A 25,438-nucleotide genomic window follows, 5' to 3' on the forward strand; every position below is an offset into this window, starting at 1 on the left:
TTACCGCTGTCTTATTCAGTCATCGGCGAAATTAAATTGAAAATTGAATTCGGTCTCAGAGAGCTTAACTATAACTTTTACTATTTCTTTTTTGGATACTTGTATCTTAATTCAGCGACAACTGCTTCAAGTTCTAAAGGTAATATACTTTCTGTCGATTCCTTTTTTTTTAATTTTTCTGAAAGTATAACATTCAGTTGCTATGATTAATGTCAGGTTTAACATAACATTTTCTAATTAGGTATCCTCTCTTTCTTTTACAACAGAAGTTGTCGATGTCGGTGGCAAAACATCCGAGATAATAATGTAAGAGAATTGAAGCATCTTGTAAGTAGCTGTCAAGCCAGCTTACAGCTTCAACAAAAATGGAACTAGGCCCTCTAGAAATAAACAGCTATCTGTTTCTATTGGTGTTAACAGTGTTTGCCACAGATGCTTCCGACGGTAAATATATATCATTGTTTTTGTTGTAAGTTGTTATTGTTTTTTGTTGCAAAAACACAGTGCCTGTTTAAAACTGACCGCGCAAAGCGGCTGTTTGAGATTGATAGCGCGCGTCTGTTACTTCAGAAGCACGTTTGTAGAAAAAGGAGGCCAGTTTGTGAAAACAAAAAAAAAATATTTGTTTCCGTAAAGCATTCAACTTAGCCCTTACTTACCCTGTTATCACAGTTTGAGTGTTTCATTTTCTTATCTGTCTTTTTGTTTTCTTTCCAATCTATATTTTCGTCTTTACTCTCTACATGAAATGGAAGTTGTTGATGTTGGTGACAAGGTTCTCAGCCGAGGCACCGATAAGGGAATGGCTTACGCCAAATTCAAGGCACACAAGTTTTCCTTCCTCAACATTAGCAGCATTGGCTCGGATTATGTTATAAAAAGCAGCGAATGTGGGCTTGCGTGTGTCGACATACCGTCATGTTTCTCCTTTAACCTGGCTGCATTCTCCAATATTAACGGTAAAGTGCTGTGTGAATTACTTCAATCGGACATTTACAACAACTCAAACAAGTTCGTCGCCAGCCATTTATTTCATCATTATAGTATCAAGGTACGGCGACTTTTACTCCACTAACCAATTAAAAATCTTAATTTTGATGTATCTCTGGTATTTTTATCAAGTACAAGTAGAGAAATAGGACCACTCGAAGTCTAGAAGAGAAATGGCGCTCAGTTATTTTGCATTCGCGAGTTGAAGGCAGTCTTTCTAATATAAACACAGACTGGTCAATCTGGCTCAAACATACGTCAAACATACTTCTTACCTATTTCGTGGATGCTCACAAAATGTCATGTCATGTTGTATACATATTAAAACTAAAGTCCGCTTGATCAGATCTTTTAAAGTTGTCGTGTTTTAAGAGGGTTTTGTTTAACTCGAGTGAATGCTTGTGAAGACTGATGCCAAGGATTGAATTTAACACGAGCCGCGGTCGATTGTGTTTCTGCACTTCGTTCGTGCTCTTATCATAAGCACTTTTACGACTTTTGTTTATTATTTTGGCAAATCTGTAGCCAATTAGATGTTCATGAAAATACGCTATCGTTCTCTCAACACTAGAAGTTTCGCTCATAATTCATAGCAGCAAAGTTACACTAGGATAGTTAATTAGCAAACATAAGTTCCCCAGTTACTTTCAAAACACGAAAAATGAATCTGCTTATATTGATATAGAAGCGAAATATTTATAATGGCTGACACGAGTAATATTTTCCTATAACTATAGAGCCACTTCTCACAAGCTACGTTATCCTTTTAAAGGATAATTAAAAAAAAATACCCACGGAAGCTCGAACTTCAAACTACTTTGGAAACACGTATCGACTTATACGCTAAATTGCACAAGTAAGGCCCTGAAATGCAATGACAGGTTTTGGTTGAAATAATATTCGGAGGTAATTACAATCCAGATAAATGTATGAAAAATAACATCATTTTAGTTCTGTTTATTTTCCATTTTAGTCCCCATGCATAAGTTGGCCTTGCCAGAACAATGGAATTTGCGCAGCCCAATATCAGAAGAATAGCTATGTTTGCGTTTGCGCCAACGGATTCACAGGGAAATATTGTGAAACAGGTATGGAACCTTTAATTTAGTGGAATGTATTTATTACGTTCCAAAGACCCTTTGTCACATAAAATGTGGCAAATATTGCGTCAGCATAGTGGTCCCCATTCTCCCAAACTCCCACTGGGCGCTTGGCGCGCGTATCTCTGTGCGTATCTCTGCTGTCCAAGGTCATTACTGGCGCACTGAACGTTGGACTGCTGTCAAATTATTGTTGTGTCATCTATATATAGTCGTGCCAAACGAAGCGTCCCCCCCCCCCCCCCCGCTCCCAAGAGTACATTAATGAATTGATTATTCGAAATATGAATCCTTAAGTCAACTTTAAGAATACATAACTGCCGATCAATGTTTGAATCAAAATTTAGTTTCCGATCGCAGCCGCCCGATTTGAAACAAAGAGAAGGTGAGAATTTGAATTTGTCTTACTATTTGTTGCATCTAATAAGCGTAAAAACGTACGGTCTGTGATCAGAAAGTAAATTTTATTCGAACATCGATCGGCGCTATGTATTCTTGAAATTTGCTAGCGGATTCAAATTTCAAATAATCAATTCATTAATGTACTCTAGGGGAGCACGCTTCACTTGGCACACTGTGAAGTATATTACGTTACACCTAGTCTTTGACGTCATGTAACCATGATGAGTTAGAAATGTTGCTATAAAAGCAGTGATAATAATGAAGCTACTAGTCATTTGGTAAAGGCATAATGGTTTTCGTCTTCAAGACAAGGAATTCTCCCACTTTACCATCCTTTTTTTCATGATCGTGGAAGTCAGAGTTTGCATGTACTCTAAGAATGTGAAGTATTTCTGAGATTAAGTAATTGATTTTTTTTTTTGACAGAAATTGACGAGTGCGCCAGCAATCCGTGTTTGAACAGCGGAACCTGTACAGACCATGTTAACGGATACAGCTGCAGTTGCAAACGGGGTTTTGCTGGAACACATTGTGAAGAAGGCTAGTTAGTTACAATATTTCTAAGAAAATTTCTTGTTCACCTTTTAAGGAGTACTGTTGTCTAGCTATCTGACGCTTATCCCCTAGCTAAAATCTTAAGACGATTCAATTTATTGTCTGAGTAGATCAGGCACAATGAACAATTCAAGGCAACTTTTTAGAGCAGGAGGTGGATTTCAATGTAGTGTTGTCGTTCATGGATCTTAATAGTCCAGTCCCTGAACTCTCTCTTTTATAGGGGCTGAACCCAGGCGCGCGAAGAGAGAGTCCAGGATAACTTGCATACGCATGCGCCAGTTTTCCCCCTAAAATTGGGGGAAAACCATATTTGGCAGCCCTTTTGAAAACGCGCGCGCACAGATGACGAGTTTAACTACGCGACCGTGTACTAAAGCAGGATCGCCGGAATAACTTAAAAAAGCCTAGCTTTGCAGTCAGTGTCTGCAAAAAGCTAACGGCCAAAACAAAAATCGCTATACGTCAACTATTCCTAGTATTTTGTAGCTGTTTATTGAATTGGTTTTGGATGCAATTGAGCACAGTTTTTTTTCTTGCATTTATTCGCGCGCTCGGTCGCGTAGTTAAATTCGTCATTTGAGCGAGCCAGTTTTAACCTAGCGCGCGCGTCCCAAGCAAGTGACGCCAGTCTCCTCGCTTCTGATTGGTTCGTTCTGAGCATGCGCATGCAAGTTATCCTGGGCTCTCTCTTCGCGCGCCTGGGTTCAACCCCCTATATAAAGGGCACGTGGAAGAGAGAGTTCAGGGACTGGACTAGGATCTTGAGGAAGAGGAGAAACTTAGAATATCTTACAACTGACCTTAGGAGATACCTTAGCATTTATCTCCGTATCTAGCACCTACTCTAATGCATCTCAGCACCTAGCTACCTAGGCATAAAGTCAAACAAGGAGAAAAATTTAATTAGATATTAAACTTAGGATATGTTCATTATTGAGCGAAAATGTGTTCTTCGAAACGTAAAGGTCTCCGCACACGTGGGGACTTGTCGCAGGGACATGTTCAAGCAACATGTAGCAGCGACAAAATCATGTGTTGTTCACACTGAGGGGACATGTAGCAGGGACGATTTTGCGGCAGTTTTGTCCCTGCGACATGATGCACGGAGTTCAACTCAATAAATACGAGAGAAGAGAAAATCACATTGTTAACTTGGTTGAAAAGTGCCTCAAGGGAACGGCCCCAAGTTATTTCTCTGAATATTTTCAACTGAAAAGGCATAATATTCATGACTATAACATTAGGGAGAAGAACAAATTAGTTATTGACAGGGTTAAATTAGAATCGACCAAAAGAGCGTTTTTTTATAAAGGGGCCGATATTTTTAATATTTTTATATGAATCTAGTTCTAGTCTTTTTATCGCTTTTTATATGTCTTTTCTTAGATTTTTTATATAGCTTTTTAACTGTTTTTATTACTCTATTTTATTAACTATTCATTTATTTATTTTTAACCCAGGACCCATGTTAATAGCAGTTTTTATAACTGAAATGGTCATCCTGTTTAAATATGTTTTAATTATTATTATTATTAACTTCGTGCAACATGTTGCAGGGACAAAATGTTGCAGGAATCCGTGTTTCACGCGCCACAAATTATCAGCACACACGAGGGGACATGTCTCTGCGACATATCCCCGTTACATCTTCTTGCCTGTGTAAATATTGTGATTTTGTCGCTGCTACATGTCCCCGCTACACGTCCCTGCTACATGTCTCCTCAGTGTGAATAACACATGATTTTGTCGCTGCTTCATGTCGCTGCGACATGTCCCTGCGTCTTGACCCCACGTGTGCTGAGACCTTAAAACTATCATACGTTTCGAGGCTGCTGCCTCTTCATTAGTGGTAAAAGTGAAGAAGCAGCAGCCTCTAAACGTATGGTATTTTATTGCTCATATATCAGCCACCTTAGCATCTAACCATAGCATCTACGTTAGTTTTTGCCCTAGTGTCTACTTAAGTATCTTCATTTGTATCTAGCTTTAGCTTTTATTCCTCATTTTGTCCAGTTTTCTTAAGCAAAATTATAGAAGTGGTGTTTTTTTTACATTTCATTAGCATTTTGGCTTCATTTTATATCAATATGCGTCATTTCCTAGTTTCGTCACAGCCCAAACCAATAATATGTCATTTTGTATAAAAAGCTTAGGGCTTTCTAATTTAAAATGTAAATCACCTACTTTCGCAACTATCCCTGGAAGGGAAGGGGGGGGGGGGGGGGGTAATTCACATCTCATTTTGCAACTTTTACAATTTTGAAAATGTTTATTATCTATCGTATTGCAATGTTTACAATAACTAGCAATTTATGTTTTTACGAGATAAGGAAAACTGACACACAACACTAAAACACGTAATTCCTTTTTGTTGTCCCTGCACTAAATACAGACCCACTGACCGTTACCATTTGTGAACATAACGCTGCGACCATAAGCTGCAACAGTGGAAGAACAATCGATGTTTTGGAGGCAATGTATGGAAGGCAGGACAGTTACACGTGCTCTAATGATGCTAACAGATGTCAAGCCGCGAATTCATACACTGTTGTATATAATAAGTGCCAAAACAAAGCCAGCTGTGCGTTGTATGCATCTAACAGCGTGTTTGGAGATCCATGTAAGGGGATTGGCAAATATCTGTTTGTCAAGTACCAGTGTATGCCGTAGGTGAGTGGGAAAACCTGTGTATGTGTAATTTCCAAAAAAAAACTCTTGGGGAGTACCCCCTTGAATCATGCTTTCAGTGCAACAGTAATCAGGAATTTTTGTCTGTAGACCCTCTCTCTTCCACAGAGGTCTCTTTCAGTAAACCGATAGAAAAAAGTGTGGAACGAAGGCATATTACTCTCCTTTCCTTTTCTTGGTCTATTTGCCTCGCTTGAAATGCCTTTTTGAAGGAAAGCGTCTGTCTATGGACCTGCGCCCATAACGGATTGATATAAAGAGATATTCGGCTTTATAATCTATGACACTAAAGCAGAATGTTCTTTTACACTCTCTAACCAATTATATTAATCAGTAGTATAGATTATGCTACAGTCAACTCCAGTAATAAAAGAATTAACCTTTGGGACCATTATTTGATGTCCGTAATAGGGAAAGTCCGTCATAGCGAAAGTTATTTCCAAAGATTCCTATTCACCGTAACTTTAAGTCTTTTCCCTAATAACGGGTTATCCGTTGTCGCGAGGTGTCCGTAAGGCGGGAGTTGACTGAAATCAGTATTTTAAATAATATTGAAATAAATCCTGTTTATCTTTGCCTTCAACAGAAATGTCCCAAATGAGTGCAGCTGGTAGTAAAACTTGAAGGATTCAAGGGCATTGTGACTAGTAACACGCAGTTAATGATCACCTTTGTTATAAACGGGTTACTTGACCGTTAATAGCTTTGGAGGGTGTTTCGTTTCTACTTCGCATTCCTTAGTATGTAAATGTAGCATAACATTTAAGTGAACTCGCAAAATCTGTAATCTTTATAAATTTACCTTGTCAATGGCGTCATGAAGACACCGAAAACTTCGATTTATTTCGTTAATTTTCACTTAGTCATTCCGTTGATAAGAGTAGAAAACGAAGGGTGGGGGGGTTAGATTGTTCATGTGAAGAGTAGCATACAACAAATGTATTAATAATTTTAGATGGTATAATGAAGTAACGCACTTCTTACGAATGGATCTTCATCCTAAGAAAAGTACATATAACTTAAGCTTAATTATATAGAAAAAGTAATTAATTACTGATTATTATATAACCACGGATTGTAATATTTGACTGGTTGACATAATGGCTTCTCAGTTGTAAGTACAATTTTGGTAGAATTAACTTTCGCCTTTTCAGGACTTCTATCGAAGACAGTATATCGAAAAGTGGACTACGTTTTTTGGAAACCAGTTTAGCCAAAAGTCAGTCTTAAAACAATTAATTCCATAGAAGTTTGTACTATTGCATTCATAGGATCGCAACGTTCTGCGCCTTGAACACGCCTTAAATTCACATGAAATGAAAAATACCATTGACACAAATAAGATGTAACTTAACCCTAATTTGCTAAATTATGTTTTTAACGGTTAAATTGATTTTTTAGCGCTACGGTGCTCAATTGCTCTAAACTTTGCTAGAAATACACTTTCTCACACTGCAGTAAGATTTTGATCAAGTTTTTATGTAAAAATGCATTCTCGACCCCAGAGCCCTTCTCTTTTCTGGGGTCGACAATGGTAAAAATGTACAATATTTTACTTTGGCGCATGCGCATAAGCCAAAATTTGGACTCATGAATAAGACTTTTTTTTCTGTAGCTTCTCTTTCACTGTTACTTGAATTTCAGCTTGTAAAGTTTTTCTACAATTCAATGTGGCTTAAGGTACTTACTTTCCGCATGTTTGAAGACAAAGTACAAAATCACGTTTGCATGTCGTTACATCAGTTATTAGGTAATTAAACACTCGCATATAAGAACTTATGATTTCGGTTTCAGGCTGATCAAGTTCTTATATACCAAGTGCTTATGTTCTTAAAATGTTCTCAGAATTTGTTTCAGAAATATTATACATTACTAGAGGTTTAATTAACATGCAATGATTTATTACTTACACTAAAAAATAAATTTCAAATAAATAAATACTTTAATATGAGTTACTGTATTGCTTTCTTATTCTAGCATCCTATTTCTTTTAATAAAAGAACATGTTAAATTTGTGCTGAATTGGTTCTTATATATATGGTGATTTATTGGCCAACTATCAGCCTCATGTTCTTAATCCACTTGTTCTTATATGCGGGTGTTTAATTTACTGTATTCCGCGCGCACAACAGCCCACTACTTTGATCGGACAACGTTAATTGAAATAGCTATATTCACCTCGTGCGAAAACCTAACGCCGCTTTAGAGGACTTAAAATAAAAGTACTTCATACGGCTTACTCAGAGGCTCCATAGGCAGACAGATTCGGCGTGAAACATCTGGCACTTCATAAAAGACAATACAGGTAAAATCCTGCGGGTATTCTGTTCATTATGCCACGGAGGGCGCCATCCATGTTTATGTGTTCGTGTCTTTATTAAGTCGTTGTAAAAGTTTTTTTTTTGGTTAAAGTTCTGGACTACTGAATACGTGAGATGATTCATGTATTTCTCCACTTCATCACTTGGGGATATAGAGAGCGTTCTTTCTAAACATAATGGGTTAACAATTTTTATCACGGAGATGGTTACCGTGTTTAAAAAGAGGACCTTAAAATTAAAGATTGACTGCTACCCCCAACCGCAGTGTTGATTGGAAAATTTGCTAAATCTTTAAGTAGATGTACGGGACCAAAATATCCTAATCGTCGGGGGGCTATGTTAATTTGGGCCCTGTTTATTCTCAAAACAGAGCTCGGCTTTTGACATAAAAAAACACCTGGCACTTCATCAGACCAATAGGAAAAATTCCTGCGCCTAATTGTTCTGTTCCTCACCTCACGGAGGGCGTCATGTTAATGTGTTTGTGTCGTTATTAAGGCGTTGTGAAATTTTGTTTAGAGCAGTATTACGGAAAGTTGATCATGTAAAGTTCTGGACTACCTGAAGACGCGAGATGATCTGTTAATATTTTTTTTTCCAGTTCATCTGTTTGCCTTTGACCGTTTCAGTGTTGCTTGTAAAGGTATGTTTTGCTTTTCATGCTAATGATCCTAAAAGTTATCACTACATATTGTGAAAATCTTTCAAGACAACTTCAAATTTTCACACGAAAATGCAATTTTCTTCTAACAACGACAGGCTAAGGCAGGGCATGAAAATAATTGTGTAGATGAAGATTGCAACTTAAATAATTATCAACGTTGTACTAACGTTATCTTAATTTAATTTAATGTATATAAAAAACATTCAGTTTTCATAGTTAAGAGACAAAGATGTTGCCGTCGTTCAAGTGTTGGTCTTCTTCAGGATAATCTAAACCATACCATGCAAATAAATGCATACAGTATATGTGTCTAATAACCGAAATTTTGAAGTTTGAAGAAGAAGTTTGTTATTCTGTAGACGGCAAAAATGTATTGTTGTGGCTTGCTTTCATTTTTAAAAAAAATATAATAATGTTTTTTATTATATTTTAACAATTTATAACAGCTTTAAACCAGTCTTCTCTTCATTCGATTGATATTAAAGTTACATCATCATGACAACGATAAACAGAAAAAAAAAACAATTAAACAAAAGGCTAAAAAACAAGAAATTAGTTCAACCTGAATTTTGTGCCATCCAGCTTTCATTTTAAAAAGATGTTTAATACGGAAACATTAGTCTATGGTGCATTACTAATAAAATATATTACAACTAAAAAAAACCCTGTATGTTTAATTTCGCAAAGGAAGGTTGCATGCTGTATCAAAAATCATTTAAACAACAAAACAAGAGAATGGGAGCGAAGTTGTTCAGCGAAATTTGGCAAACGATTCGCACATTCGAGGAACCATTCATGGAATACCATAGCCCGCGCGTTGCTCTTGAAAGAGAAATAATGTAACGGTTATTCACCTTGAGCGAAGGGATATGTGATATATTCACCTGGTGCGAAACCCGGAGACCTCTCTATAAGGCTAAAATAAAATATACTCTGCATTGCTCATTAAGAAGGCAAGCCAAGGGGACGGCATTTGCAATTGAAACATTCGGCCCTTCATAAAAAAAATAATGCTGTGCGTGTTCTGTTTATTATGTCACGGAGGGCACTTTGTTTGAGTGATTGTGTCTTTATTAATGCCTTGTGAAATGTTATTCAGATCAAGAGTAGCATTAAGGAAAGTCTTGATGGTGTAAAGCTCTGGAATACTGAAGACGCGACATGGTCTATGCTTTTTTCCAGTTCAATGGTTCGCCTTTAACCGTAACAATGCTGCCTGTATAAAGTGCGAACGTAGTATAACATATAATTTATTGAAACACTGTGGGTCTTTAGTTTGAAACGCAGATGTTACTTCTTGGCAAGATTGCCAGAAAATAAGAGAAGACTCACGGGACACTGGACAATTACCAACAGGTTCCTCAATTGATTGAGTGCGAGGGTCGCCAGCGGGTAAAATATTAGCCTCGAGGTCAAATGGTTATTGTACGTATAAGCGGGGTGTAGAAACATATCGAAAGCGCAATTGGACAAGGTATCTGTTAGTTCTCTTCTTAAGAACCAAGCGTGCAAATATAAAAGGTTCACTCATTTTTTTAAGCGTATTCTAATAGTCCTTTACTCCGTAAGCGTTGGCCAATTCAAGAGCTTTTGTCCTAAAGCAAGATTAAAGTATGGAAAGTGTCATGCAACAATTAATATTTCATCGCGGTTTTTCAAATGCTCGCAGCGTTTAACAAGGCAGGTGCATAACAACACATTAAAATGCTGAATTATTATATGAACATAGTATGCATGCTACATGGTTCAACGTTAATCCATTACTTCATTTTCTTACGTAAAAATTTTGTGTTCATTTTACATAATATTTTTTTTAGTCTGGGCGAAGGACAGAAATATGAAGCTGAGCCTCTTTCAAATGGGGATCTATTACATTGTCGTGGTGGTGGGGCTGCCATTCTTCCCTCTATATGCAACAAAAAGTAAGCAACTGCAGTATTTGTCTTGTGTACTACTATTTTTATGTTTGTTATCATAATTCTATTTATTCGAGGAAGTATACTGAATTTAGGTTATGACAGATTTTAACTTTCTGCTTTTTATTTTTCCGTCACTGTAAACACCAAAGTTATTGATGCACAAGGCAAAGCTCTCAGCCGAGGTTCTTCCAAAGGTGTGTCCTTCGTTAACTTCGAGGCTGACAAGTTTTCCTACCTGAACATCACCAGCATCGTCTCTTATCCTGTTAGAAGCGGCAGCGAGTGTGGGTTTGCCTGTTTGGAAATCCCTTCATGTGTTTCTTACAACTTGGCTGCATACCCAGATGTCAACGGTAAACTACTGTGCGAGTTGCTCCCATCTAACAAGTACAACAACTCGGATAAGATCATCGCAAGTCAGGTGTTTCATCATTTCGGCATCCCGGTAAGAGTGCTGCTACATTTTTGATTCAAAGTGTTGCATAACTCAAGAGTGCCCTTCCGTGCTTTTTTTCTCGTGTCAATTCACTACACAAGGTAGTTAGGAAGGTATCGTTGAAATATTGCGTAAATCGACTTGAAAGCTTTAAATTTTGACTAAGTTTGAAAATTCTTCTTTCGACAGTCGAAAAATTAATGCTTATTTACGTTTACTATCGTGAAAGATAATCACGGAATTAAAAATGGCCATGTTTTTGTTTTTTAGCTAATCTTTTCTTTCACTTCCCACTCGAAAGCATCAACAACTATTTCATCATGGGATTTTAGTAGTACCCCTGCAAAAACAAGTCCTTTGTAGGCTCAGTTCATTACGACGGAATGGTCTGCATATGCAAATTAGATGTCTTATAAAGGACCAAGGATAAACCGAATAAGTTCATTGTGTCCAACCATTCAGACAACAAATGAGGATCTTGATAAATAGATTGTTACATTTTGGTATAAGCTATACCGTCATCAGACTAATAAAATTAACATACAAGCTAGATCTTAAATACTGTGAGTAAGGAGACGGAAGCAATAAGTTTACTCAGGAGAATAGATAGAGTTCTCTGCTGGATTTTAGTCCATTGTTCAGGGAAGGTGCTAGGCGTTTGATATAATAAGCCTCTTTGTATAGAAGAAGATTCCAGTTGTGATCACAGTCTAATGCCGTCAGGTTGTATTATCACGGACAACATGGGTGAAATATTTTTTGTCATTACTGATAGAAGGTGGAGCAATCTCAGTGTTTAAATTATCCGGTAAATTACACAAATCACGAATGAAAAGTAAATGGTTACACGTTCGTAGGTGTTTGTAAATTGCGCTCTCTTTGTCAGAGATTGCGTGTTCATGTGTTCGGACGAAAAGAGTTCTGTCCGTTTTGCCGATGTACGCTGATTGGCAGCCAGGGCATTTAAATTTGTAAACAACATGTGATTTATTCAGAAGTGGAAGTCGATCTTTATTGTTCGTATAGAAACATAGTTTCGTTGTTTTCTCGCGTACTTTTATCTCGATGTTAGAGTTTGTAAGACATCTGCGAAGCTTTCTTTTGAAGGATCTTAAGAGTTGGGATGTTTTGTCTCCGATGTACGGGACAGAAAGCCAGATGGTTATGGAGTCTTCCTTGTCTTTGTTCGCTGCTGTACGGATCTTATTCAGGGCATCGTAAGAGAACCGTCGAATTAGCGCGTTTGCAATGCGCGAGGGGAAATTGTTCCAAGATATGATCGTTTTGAGCCGTTTTAGTTCAGATTTAATAAATAAATAAATAAAAACTTTATTTATCCTGAAGGGCCAATCAGTGATCATTAGATCACTGGTATAAACTGGCGATCAGCATTAAGTGTAAAATACATCTATTCTTAAAATTGTAGAAGATTTATATATATACATATTAAAAATTTACATTAAAAAATACATTTAAAAAAAAATACAAGTATTCTGGAGTTTATGTATCAAATTCAAGCATTTAAAAAGAAGAGAAGAGCAAAGAGCAGCAAGCAAACAAAAAAAACAAAAAAATTGAACCTAATTTACAGTACATATATGATTTATACGGTCCTGTTCCATAAAATGCTTAAAAATGTGTGTTTTAAACTTAGATAGAGTGTTTAATTCTCTCATTTCCCTTGGTAATCCGTTCCATTCTCGTGCAGCGTCACACTTGAACGTAGACTGACCCATTTTCGTTTTAGATGGTGTGACGTTTATAAGTGTTGAGTCTTTGAGTGTTCTACCGTGAATATCTGATCTCTTAACAAGATATCCCTCTAACTGGTGCGGACAGTTAACATTGTGTACGATATTAAACACCAAAAGAAGCTTCAAAAACCTCCGTCTACTGTCTAAGGATAGCAGATATAGCCTGTTTCGCATATCCTGTGAGCACGTTCTGCGATTCGCAGCAAGAATAATACGCATGGCCTGATTCTGTAATCTCTCTAAGCGTCGTGAATTACTCTTTCCACAAACACCCCATACGATACACCCATAATCTAGGATGGGTAATATAGTTTGTTTATAAATGTTTAGAAGCACTCGTTGGCTAAGAAAGGGCGCGATCCGTCAAGTGTCACTTGTAAGTCACGGGTGTTAGCTACCGAATGTCTTGATCCAACTAGCATAGCCTCGGACTTTTTATGGTTGCTGATGAGACCGTTGCGGCGTAACCAAACGCTTACTTGATTACGATCATCGTTAACACACTGTTCAGCAGCACCAACATCATTGGAACTTGCATGAAATTCAGTGTCATCGGCATAAAGAATTACGTCGCTGTTTTCACAGGCACTTGATATGTCGTTTTAAGCATATTAGGTGAACAGATACTGTGGATGCGGTTGACTAGGGCTTTAATCCAAGAAATTTTCTGGCGCCATGGAACGAAACTATCAGAGTTCGTGTATTGGCCTGTAAAGGTGTCCTTACGGTAGATTCCGATGCCGTTGGTTAAAATGTTGATATCCAGAAAGTGCGGAGAGGTATTTTCAAAGAGGACTTATCACCTTCTATTGTAGATACGTTGACGACACACTACTCTTGATAAAACCTGACACAATCGACATCATTCTAGAACTTTTCCACAAGTTTGACAAGAACATCCGCTTTACTTATGATCTCTTTGAAAATACCACTCCGCACTTTCTGGATATCAACATTTTAACCAACGGCATCGGAATCTACCGTAAGGACACCTTTACAGGCCAATACACGAACTTTGATAGTTTCGTTCCATGGCGCCAGAAAATTTCTTGGATTAAAGCCCTAGTCAACCGCATCCACAGTATCTGTTCACCTAATATGCTTAAATCTGAACTAAAACGGCTCAAAACGATCATATCTTGGAACAATTTCCCCTCGCGCATTGCAAACGCGCTAATTCGACGGTTCTCTTACGATGCCCTGAATAAGATCCGTACAGCAGCGAACAAAGACAAGGAAGACTCCATAACCATCTGGCTTTCTGTCCCGTACATCGGAGACAAAACATCCCAACTCTTAAGATCCTTCAAAAGAAAGCTTCGCAGATGTCTTACAAACTCTAACATCGAGATAAAAGTACGCGAGAAAACAACGAAACTATGTTTCTATACGAACAATAAAGATCGACTTCCACTTCTGAATAAATCACATGTTGTTTACAAATTTAAATGCCCTGGCTGCCAATCAGCGTACATCGGCAAAACGGACAGAACTCTTTTCGTCCGAACACATGAACACGCAATCTCTGACAAAGAGAGCGCAATTTACAAACACCTACGAACGTGTAACCATTTACTTTTCATTCGTGATTTGTGTAATTTACCGGATAATTTAAACACTGAGATTGCTCCACCTTCTATCAGTAATGACAAAGAATATTTCACCCATGTTGTCCGTGATAATACAACCTGACGGCATTAGACTGTGATCACAACTGGAATCTTCTTCTATACAAAGAGGCTTATTATATCAAACGCCTAGCACCTTCCCTGAACAATGGACTAAAATCCAGCAGAGAACTCTATCTATTCTCCTGAGTAAACTTATTGTTTCCGTCTCCTCACTCACAGTATTTAAGATCTAGCTTGTATGTTAATTTTATTAGTCTGATGATGGTATAGCTTATACCGAAATATAACAAGCTATTTATCAAGATCCTCATTTGTTGTCTGAATGGTTGGACACAATGAACTTATTCGGTTTATCCTTCGTCCTTTATGTCCTGAAACTGTCATCGGGTACTGGGTTTTAGATGTCTTATATTTGTATTCTTTAATAATTTCTTTATGGTTAGGGGCAGGGTTACGACAACGATGAACGACATTAAGTTTGGTGATTATATTCAGTTAATAAGATATTTTTGTCTCACAGGGCATTTAATCTTCCAAAGAATGCGAAAACGCATATTTCTCTTACTTTTTAAAGAGCCCAAAGCCCTATTCTCTTTCTGCAGTCTCCATGTAGTAGCTGGCCTTGTAAGAACAATGGAACGTGTGTACCACAGTACGAGAAGAACAGCTATATGTGCCACTGCACTTACAATTATAAGGGCACACGCTGTGAAACAAGTAAGGAACTTTATCCTTTAAGTAATTATTTTACTTCATTTTCACTGCTTTCAAATCACAATGACTTGAGCAGTTGAAAAATTCAGTGTTTTCTGTATTTAATTATGCGCTGGAATTATTACAAGAATCATTTTGACTCATAGTTCCCATACAAACTATGGTGTCTACGAGACAGAAATTTATTCATAGTTGTTTGGAAAGACAAAATTAAAGTAATAGTGCTGAGCTGAGCAAATATCTACCAATCAACTTAGAGATTTAATAACAATACTTGTTTACACTAAAACAAGGCTAATTTCATTCTATCCTTGTGATCAGAAGAGTCTGATTACTTTAGCGTCTGCGGCATGAGGACACTGAGAGTATTTCTGTTTCTCTTCTTGCCTGTGATGCAAGCACATAACAATTTCCCATGTTGCCTAACAATTCATAGCTTATATATCCTGATTACGTAAGAGTAAAGTGGTGCGCCCGTTGGCAAGGAGACGATAAAACGTCCCCAGTCAGGGTGGGGTCGGGTAGCAGCTCTCGCAAAGTCTTACATGAATGTCTCGCTGTCCTTCGAGAAAACAATAGCACTCCCCAGTAACAATGCACCTAGACCCAAAATCATTAGCAACTGCTACACTAAAGGAGTAGTAGAATTACAAGCTTCCGAGAGCTGCTACACTATTGACTTAGTCCAGAACCCAGCACTCTATGCATTGGGCCACCGCTCCTCCCACTCAGCATAACAGTATTGTACCATAGTTAGCATTCATGTTTATTTTTCAATGGAATCCACTAAATATCCCTAGAATGTCAAGATACCCTCGGTATGGAAAGTCGTTCAATCTTGGATGATCAAATCACTGCCTCTTTGTACACCAATATCGATCACGCACCTTTCCGGGCCAGGCTTTACAATCAAGAAAGCGCAGGCGCTTGGACAACTGGGGCTGGTCAACACTGGCTTCAAATTGATTTGCGTAATGACTCCATTCGCATTACACGTGTAGCAACACAAGGAAGGTATTCTTATGACCAGTGGGTGACTAGGTACCAGCTTCAGTATGGACATGATGGAGCAAACTTCCAGTATTACAGGGAACAAGGACAAACCGCAATCAAGGTAAAATAGGCGTAATGTATGCGTTGATTAGATTCATTTTTTCGTTTCTCAAACTCACTAACGTTATCAAAGAGAATCGCGCTAAACTTGCTTGTAATGACAATTTCAAATGATCAATGGCGTGCTATGAGATCTGAAAATAGCTTTGGCGGTAACAAGGTTTGATAAAAGGAAATTACTAAACGATCTATAATTAATAAGTTTTAAATTTTACCGATTTAGGATTTTTCTGGAAACACAGACCGCAACACTGTTGTTTATCAAGAACTTAACCCACCAATCACAGCGCGTTATATCCGTTTCCGGCCAACAGCTTGGAACAATTTCATAGCAATGAGGGTAGAGCTGTATGGATGCCAAGGTACTGCAAACGTTTTTCCTTTACACGTAAAAAGTTTAAACTGAGCAACAGTCGAACGAGGGACGAACAAAAAAAAAGGGAGAAAAAAAAAGGGAGTGAAGAAGGAAGGAAGGAAGGGAGGGAGGGAGGCTGACGAAACTGAGTTCCTAAGTAAGTAGGAAGGAAATGCAACCAATAAATGCGTTAATCAGTCGGTCGGTCGGTCGGTCGGTTGGTTAGTCTGTAGATTGGTCAGACCGTCAGACGGACGGTCGGTCAGTCAATCAGTCAACGAGGCATCCAACTAAACTACCAACCAACTAACTAACTGTGAATGAACGAATAAATAAATGAATGGATGGATGAAAACATCGTTTCGCATAGATATCTACGATATTTTTTTCTTAGATTGATGGGGTTCATGCTTTTCGTGATCAAGAAAGAGTGGGACAATTCACAGGCACTAGGATTTGGATGTTACACGACCTGTTAAAGAGACCGACGTCTTCACTACGGGGGAATAAAGCTGGATGCAATTAGCAACACGTAAAATTTACGCACCGGTGGGGAATACTTGGAACATGTTAAGCGCAATGCGCTATAGATGTTGTTAAGTCGCCTAAAGTTTAACTAATTTGTAACCTATATGTATACAAGACGAGGATGAAAGATCAAACAAACCGACAAACAAAGAAACAAACAAACAAAGATAAGATAAGATAAGATAAGATAAGATAAGATAAGATCATATCTTTTTTAACGTGTCAAATCGCAAGCATACGATGTAACTAATTGGGGACACCTAACTACAATTATATAATAACAAGTGCTAAAAATGGAGTTAATTACAATAGTAAATGCCATCGTTTGTCCTGGTAACTTCATGTACCTCCAGCATTCGAAGAGCTGCCGAGGGGAGCCCCATAACCATAGAAATAGGAAACCCATGTGTTAGATTTTTTAAATTATTTTTCGGCATTTTTTCATGTACGTATACACGTACCCAAGTTCGTACGTACGTAAGTACGTCGCGCAACATGGCGGCCGAACTCCAGGCTTAAAGTCAGGCATACTGGAAAACTAAAAGTTAATTTTCATATTGGACATTGGACATCCATGTTATGTTCAATTGACAGCTGTCAAAAAAGGTATCCGCTGACCATATATATGACCTTATCGCATGCTTTGGTGTAGAGCTTATCGAGGTCCTGTGTTTTTTGAAGTTGACCCCCGACCAGGTAATGGCATTTCCACTGGATCTGTCTATGGTGAGAAAATTCAGATCTAAATAAAGGGGAAGGTTAAAAACCTGGGAGCTCCGTATTTAGGCTTGGCTAAATCTATTTCATATTTCTAGTTGGTTTAACCCTCGTTTACCTTTTGGATTAATTTGCATCATATTTACTTCTAAAGAACTAAGCACTTGTATATATTTAGCCTTACAAAAGGGGTTGTAAATTGAAAAATTTTATCCTTTGCGACAGGGAAAGGTTTACATCATTTTCTGGGATTCCAACCTTTTTTAGCCTTGGAAATGTGATCGAATCTTTGAGACAAGAAAAAAAAAGAAAAAGAACGCCGAGTATCCACCATAAAGCTTATTGAGGCTAGAGTGAAGGTTGCAACGAGAAAGTGCTTCTTTAAAATTATAGTCTAGCTGTACATGTTGATAATTATTAAGACATGCTTATTACTAGATCGTTTACGCTTTTCAGGGGTTAACTCGGTAAAATGCTGACGCACAGAGGGACAAGCTTCAGGGACATATTGCGGTATAACATCACAACGTGTACCTGGAAAAACACGAGAACGTAACGAGTGCATGCTGTAGCGACGCAATCTCCCGCGTGTGCTTACTTTTTTATTGGGCGTGTTGCTGAACATGTTTCTGCGTTATGATACTTTATGTGTCATAACATTTGTCAATGTATATATGTCTGGATTTATCAAAACCTGGTCAATGAAAATGAAAAGTGACGTCAGTATTCTTGAACATGTATGTTACTGTGCGAATTGGCTTAAATCGCAACAAGAAAGGAAAAGAAAAATGAACAAGAGCGCTGAAAGGTAGAGAAGAGAGAAGGGAAGAGAAAAAGAGACTGACATTCCCTTTCGTTTTTATATCGTCGAGTTTGGCAAGAAAAAGCGCGTTTACAGCGATTTGCGCTTAAAACGGTGAAAATTTCATTAACCTGGTTTTGATAAATCCAGACATATATAAAATTCGCTAGTTCAAGAGTCCACTAGCCTTTAGGTTTAGAGACTTTACTTTAAATTGCAGTGTTTATGTTTTTAACTGATTTAATGCCGCCCAGAAAAGGGATTAACTGCAAACCTTGCATTATATCTTACGTTAGATTTTAAGGATAAACATAAATGAGTCACTCAATAGCCTCAAGCTTTCAATAAAAAACCTTGCATCTTCACTGGTGTTAAAGCGTGGAATGTATTTTCCAGAGTGTGTGCATGTGCTAAACGACACCGATAAGCGATATCGCACGCGCCATAAGTATGTAAATCACGTGATCGTTGAAAGGATAGATATACATATGACCTCACTGTGAGGTTTTCCTTCTATCGGCTGATCACGGATCATAGTGTGAGTGAGTCGTTGTGACAAAGTTTTTTTTTAAAAAACCAGAGACCAAAACAAACGGGTTTTATCTATGATCATTTTGTCGCGGCAGCACTTCAAAGTTTTGCAAAATCTAGCGCCTTCATTGCCGGTATAGAAAGTTATAACGTTTTGAAAATGGCACATCGTTAGGTAAAAAGATGCGTCCGCCATACTTTGTAACCTGATATACCTTGAGCATGTGGTGCGATCGGCGAGTGAAATATTGCGATGACTACACCAACGAATGTAACATCACGCCTGCAAAGAACCGAGTTTTTAACCTAATTTTCTCTAAGTTATAACGCTTCAAACTTCGCAAACCTTGCATAACAAACAAAACGTGACAAGAAAAGCTATTTTTAACAACTGATGCAACATATGCATTTTGTTTTTGTTCTAGCACTTTGTTTGCTGTGTATGTATTAGGCAAAAGCCTGCCAATACCTCACATACGGATTTTTTTAAAATTAGACCGAGGAAAGGTAGTTTAGATGCCAAATGAGAAATCGGTAACCGGTAACTGAAAATGTGAAATGGGTAACCGGTAACCGGTAACCAGATTCCAACTGGTGTTCTAACCGCAAACAAGAAAGAGCTCTGGGCATTGCATTTCTTGAGAGTAGAAAAAATCCGTTGTAATTCGCGCTAGTCCCTTTATAGACTGCGTTTTAACGATAGCCGTGAATATGTGCAAAACAAGAAAAGTACTTCAAAGATAAATTTCTCATTTTCACTATTCAAAGTTCGATACTTTACAGGTATTCTGATGGTTAACTGCTGTTGGCTGCTGGTTAATTTTACTGAAAACATTCTACTTGTTATCGTTTGGAAGCAGGTAAATACGGACTTGACGGCGCCATTTGACAAAGAATTCGGCTCTGTTGCATATCGTTAAAAATAAAAAATACTCGCTTATTCGAGGGAATAGAAACATATTTACACTCAGCAATTATTTTAACTACCCTTGCTCATACTTGCTCCTTAATATAAACAAAATTCACCGAAATAGAAAGAAACTTTGCCTGAAACATTTAACCGCGTTGATGTCCCTTACAAGAGCGGGTATAAATAAGAGTACTGCATCTCATTTCGGCCCAGTTCGCGTAAGAATTCGGGCTGTTGGCAGCCAAGACTTGTTGTTTCTTCTTTTCGCGCTGGCCTACTCCCCTCTATCCCCCACCTCACCCTTTCCACTCACAACTCACACAAGCGCGGTTGCATATCTCAATCTGTTATAAGCGAGCGTGGGAAGGACTATCGGGAAAAGCATGCCAGTCGCTCATGGAAAACACGAGCTCGTAGTCTAATTATTAAAAACAGACGGAACAATGAAAGAAGTAATCAGATTCGCGGATTTCCCAAACAGTTTCTATTAAACTGAACAGACGCACGTTAAATTAAATAGAATCTTATTGTCAAACAGAAAGGGAGGAAAGCAGACAGGCAACGCAGTACCTCGATCTAAACTTGGGCACAGTTCGTTTAAAGGTAAAAAATATCGCACAAACAAGTTTCGTATAATTGAGTTGTGGTGTACAATGTACATTTTACAGCAGTTACAGAAATTTTGTTAGGAAACTAACAAATGGAATGAGCAAGCGTAATGGAAAAAACAAGAAACTTTGCAGACAACAAATCGCAAAGGATGGCTTTATAACACTGCTAAGAATGATATATGACGTTTCCGGAATAACTATTTAGACAACAGGGTAAATAAATGCTCCACGGCACGAAAACACTCTTATAGTGATTATGTCATGGGTGGTTAAAGACTTATCAGTTCGAGAATCAAGGCGCCTTTCATATACTTTGTTATGTCCCTCGCAGGAAATCGAATCGTTTTGTTAGTATTGCAGCGATTTTAGGTAAGAGAGCGAGTTTCACAACTACAGTCGAAGCTCTCTTAACGAACACTCCCGTAAGCGGACAGCTCTACTTACGGCCGCCTTGTTTGAAACCCCGTTTTAACTCCCATACAAACTCTGTATTTTTACATTCTCGTAAGCGGACATTCCCGTAAGCGGCCGCGGACACTTTCAGAGATTACGACTTTGACTTTTTCTTTGTTTTTAAGCTCCCGTAAGCGGACACCCAAAAGAAAATCCTATAAACAACCTCTGTATCTTGTTGTTTCTTATTAACTTTACATCGCCGTTCGTCTCAATGATTTTACAGTAATTACAGAACCATATTTCAGTGTTTGTTTTGTCGTCATCCACGTCCGGTTACATTTTGAAACACCACTTGTTAGCTAGGCAAGCTCCCGTAAGCGGCCATCTATCCCCTTCATCTCTAGTGGCCGCTTACGAGAACCATTCTCGTAAGCGGCCAGCTCCAGTTACGGACAATTTTTTCGCGTCCCGAGGGTGTCCGCTTACGAGAGCTTCGACTGTACTTCATTTCTAAGCGACTTATAGGATTCCGTGCCAAAAAGCGATTTCATTTAAGTAAACAAAATATGTATTGTCAAAAACTAATAAGCGAGGAGCAAAATTAATACCAAAACGATTCAATCAAAGCACCTTAAACTTAATCAACATTTAGTTAGCTGTCCCAGCTATGTAAGCAATTCCAAAATAGTATTGCTCATCAACAGTGCAGTAAACTGTTCACTTGTGTAAGAAAATTCCGTCTCTACAATCCGCGCTCTGCAAGAAAACTGAAGCTGCCTTTTGGCAAACGACAAAAATTTGCAATGCTTCATTCGTGCCTTTTCGTGATTTGTGCGTATTTTTGCTCCACGTCAAGTAAGTCTCTAAAGTTCATACAAATATAATAATCTTCTTAGAATAGTAATATCCTTCTAGAATGAGATTGTCCTGTTAAACCGAACGAACAGTTTCATTGAAGATAATATCACGTACAAATTTAAGGTAATTTTCATTATGAAGATACCAGGAGTACGGTACACAGTTTTGAACAAATTAATGCTAGCTCTGGAGATGACGTTTACAATATAAGTCACTTTCCAGCAAGGCTGCTGAAATAGCTTGCATGGAACGAAATTTTAGCTAAAAACATTGCTGTTTGTATAATCAGTATACAATTACAGTCGGTAGCATGACATCTCCATAGATTAGCTATTTTTGCGACTGAGTCATTAGCACTGGTCACGTTCCCGATAAACAGTATCCCCCTGCAACTTATTTTCGCTGAAGCAAGACTGTGTTGGTACTACGTCCTACAATGTTTTATCTTTTTGCCTTTTGTGTACTTTTCTTTCCGACAGTGATATCAGCCAATGACGAAGTTGCTGCGAAGGTTCCACAAGATTGTAGTGTTAACAACTACAATAACAACTACTATGCTGGGCCACAGAAGAACGTCGAGAACCTTCTGACAGACATAAAGAAGCAGTTAGATGAATTGAAGACGCAAGTGACTCTATTAGCGCTTCCGAGGGTAGGTGGCTATATCTAAAAAGTTAAAATATTAAAAAATCATTTTTCCCTTGCATATACAACTGTGGTCGATGGGAGTGTTCACGCAAAGTTAAACTGCTAATTATGATTCAAACTTAAAACCATCCCCACTTTGTTTACATTATTTCTTTATATCAGATTTTTCATTTCAAACGCTTTTGTGGATTTAATTAACTCTCCTGTAGCGGGAATAAAGGCTTTCTTAATTTCCTTGGCTAGAAGACTACATGTAATTATTACTGGGCACGCCATAATGCGGAATGAATAAAATGCTTTTGCGACAATACTGCCACGCACGGTAATCACTCTGTAAGGTATATCATTACTCGCATTAAAGTCAGAAATCGAGATACACATCATGCCGTGGATTAATTGTTATCACGAGTGCAAGTTGAAAAAACAGAAAAATGAAAAGGAAATAAAAATAAAACCAGTAAACATATTCATTTACATGTATAAACCACTTGATTGTAGATGCTTCCCAACTAACCGGACGCCTGGAACAGGCTAGTCTCCGACTGGCTTAAGCTAAGGTTTTATAAATACATCCTGTGGTTAAATCTGCCAACTGGGGAAATAAAACAACTGTAAATATCTTTTCTTCTCTTGACTGGGTAAATTTTGTCTTACAGAGAAAAACAAGTGTGACAGCAATCCCTGTCTGAACAACGGGACATGTAATGAACATGCCAATGGATTTAACTGTAGCTGTCCACTGGGCTTTGCTGGGGAACGATGCCAAGACGGTAAGATTAATCAACCTCGTAAAACTTGTTTTATAAACGCAAAAGCCCAGATCATATTATGAGAGCTAAACACTTAACCTTCTAATAGTGTCGAAGTTGCAACTAAAAATTTTATTTTCTACAATTTATATTTATCTTGTTACACCAATCTCAATTCGTTTTGTTAAGTTTAAATCGTGCTAAAATAAACCATGTCTTATTGTTTTATGGCAAGTGTCTACATTTTGTATTTTTAACGCGGCGAAAACGGGACATAGAAAAAATAACCTACACTCACTAAATCATTTATGGCAGAAGTCCCCATTTGTTTGTGGTGATAAAATGACTTCACTCACAGTCTAATCTAAGAAATAATTCGTTGATTTATTCAAAACCAGTTATTCTTTTTTTTAGATTTTACAAGTACTTTGAAACAGTTTCTTTCGCCTGCTGTTGGAAATAACCCTAATTGGTTGCTGTGCTACCGAGCAACAACTCATGGCTGGAAAGCGGATACATTCCACAGCAGGTGTGATGGGAAACGTGACACGGTTACCATCATCAAAAAGGGACAGTACGTGTTTGGAGGATACACTGACATCCCTTGGGGTAGGTTTAATGTTTTCTCATCTAATAGTATATTGACATCTTGTATTAAACTCACATTCTTGTGATCACCGCACGTGTACTAGTATTTTTTTTTTCAATGCTTAGTTCAAAAGTGAACCTATTCCTCGTTAATTAACCTACGTGTCGGTACTGCTACACGTAGGCGATCGTTATAGAGCCAAAACATCATTACATTTGCTTAACCAAACTTAAAAGACTGTATACTGTAAGACACTAAAGATCATTGCAGTCAGTATGTTTGCAACTTGTTAAAAGGGGGAGGATGCTAGACACTTTTATTATAAAGCTTGAACAATCGGAAATATAAAGAAAATGTGCGGAAAACAAGTGTCATAAAGTTGTCTCCTGTTATTTCGGTCGAAAGGAAAAAATACTAACATCAAACTTATCGTACTTGGTCGAAGGAAAAAATGCTAACATTGTAATTATTTTTTCCCTTTATCTCCTCCTTAAGAGCATGGCGGTAAATATGGTGCCACCACCAAAGCGTTCATATTTTCTCTCCGAAATCACGAAGGACTTGGACCTTTCAAAAGCACGGCAAGACACCCTGGCAGGCACGCCATTGGGCGGTTCCCAGGTTTCGGTCCGACCTTTGGTCACGGACACTACATCTACATCGCTGATAATGCAAACAGCAACAACAAATCGTACACAAATTTTAGCTACCACAAAGACTACCACGTTCCAAGTGCAGCAAAAGACTGTAAAACGGTTCTTGCTGGGACTTACCATTTTACCCCTGATGAGGTGGAGGTGTTTTATGTTGGTTGATTTGTCCGATGACTTGACTGCTATCTTATCATTGTAACGAAGTTTGCATTAGTTTCATGTTAATTGATTAAAATTTTGGGCTTTATTAATACTTACAACTGCAATATTTTAAAACAAACACGTGAAGTTCACATGATCAATAGCTGATGTGACTTTCGTATCAATCAGATTATGGTAAATGTTATGTTTGGTCCTGAAAAAAAAAAAAAACGGTATGGTGACACCTTAAGATTAGGTCGATTTGTTCTGTCAAGCTCGGGACTACAGTTAATTTCAACACATTACAGCAAGCTATAAGAAGAAGCCAAGTTCACTACTTGTAGTAGTGGCACATAGAATTTAGCACATTTTGAAGTTCAGGAATAAAGTGTGGCTGCCATCATATATAATTGGCAGCCTGAGCGATAAATCGATTTATCGACCTAGTTCTTCTCTTCTTTTGTTCGACATATGTCAAACTATTTAATTTTATTGTGTCTCGAATCTTCAGTGTAGATAGGTGTCGAAAAGAGTTTTAGAGTTCTATTGAAAGCGATTTTTCCGTGATAGAGGAGCAACATCACCTTGAAACCTAAAAATAAAAACTGTCATATAGACCACATATTATAAGCTATATCTGCCAAAAGATTTTTGGAGGAT

The 25,438-nt window shown here is 37.9% G+C and overlaps 2 protein-coding genes across 2 annotated transcripts; both read left to right on the forward strand.

Annotated features, from left to right (window-relative positions):
- On the forward strand, positions 1–24,799 carry LOC144666575 (uncharacterized). The gene is made up of 15 exons (XM_078527983.1): positions 1–139; positions 267–444; positions 756–1,051; positions 1,964–2,078; positions 2,919–3,032; positions 5,443–5,716; positions 10,479–10,645; positions 10,792–11,087; positions 15,066–15,180; positions 15,978–16,291; positions 16,514–16,652; positions 22,478–22,654; positions 23,303–23,416; positions 23,810–24,004; positions 24,480–24,799. The coding sequence occupies exons 2-15, from the start codon at positions 366–368 to the stop codon at positions 24,797–24,799; spliced, it is 2,715 nt and encodes a 904-aa protein (XP_078384109.1). The 5' UTR covers positions 1–139; positions 267–365.
- Positions 15,998–25,413, forward strand: LOC144666576 (uncharacterized). The gene is made up of 7 exons (XM_078527984.1): positions 15,998–16,291; positions 16,514–16,652; positions 22,478–22,604; positions 22,640–22,650; positions 23,303–23,416; positions 23,810–24,004; positions 24,480–25,413. The coding sequence occupies exons 1-7, from the start codon at positions 15,998–16,000 to the stop codon at positions 24,797–24,799; spliced, it is 1,200 nt and encodes a 399-aa protein (XP_078384110.1). The 3' UTR covers positions 24,800–25,413.
- Positions 25,414–25,438: the final 25 nt, after the last annotated feature.

Source organism: Oculina patagonica, chromosome 9, assembly GCF_052425735.1.
Source record: "Oculina patagonica isolate OP01 chromosome 9, crgOcupat, whole genome shotgun sequence".
NCBI classification, from domain to species: Eukaryota; Metazoa; Cnidaria; class Anthozoa; order Scleractinia; family Oculinidae; genus Oculina; species Oculina patagonica.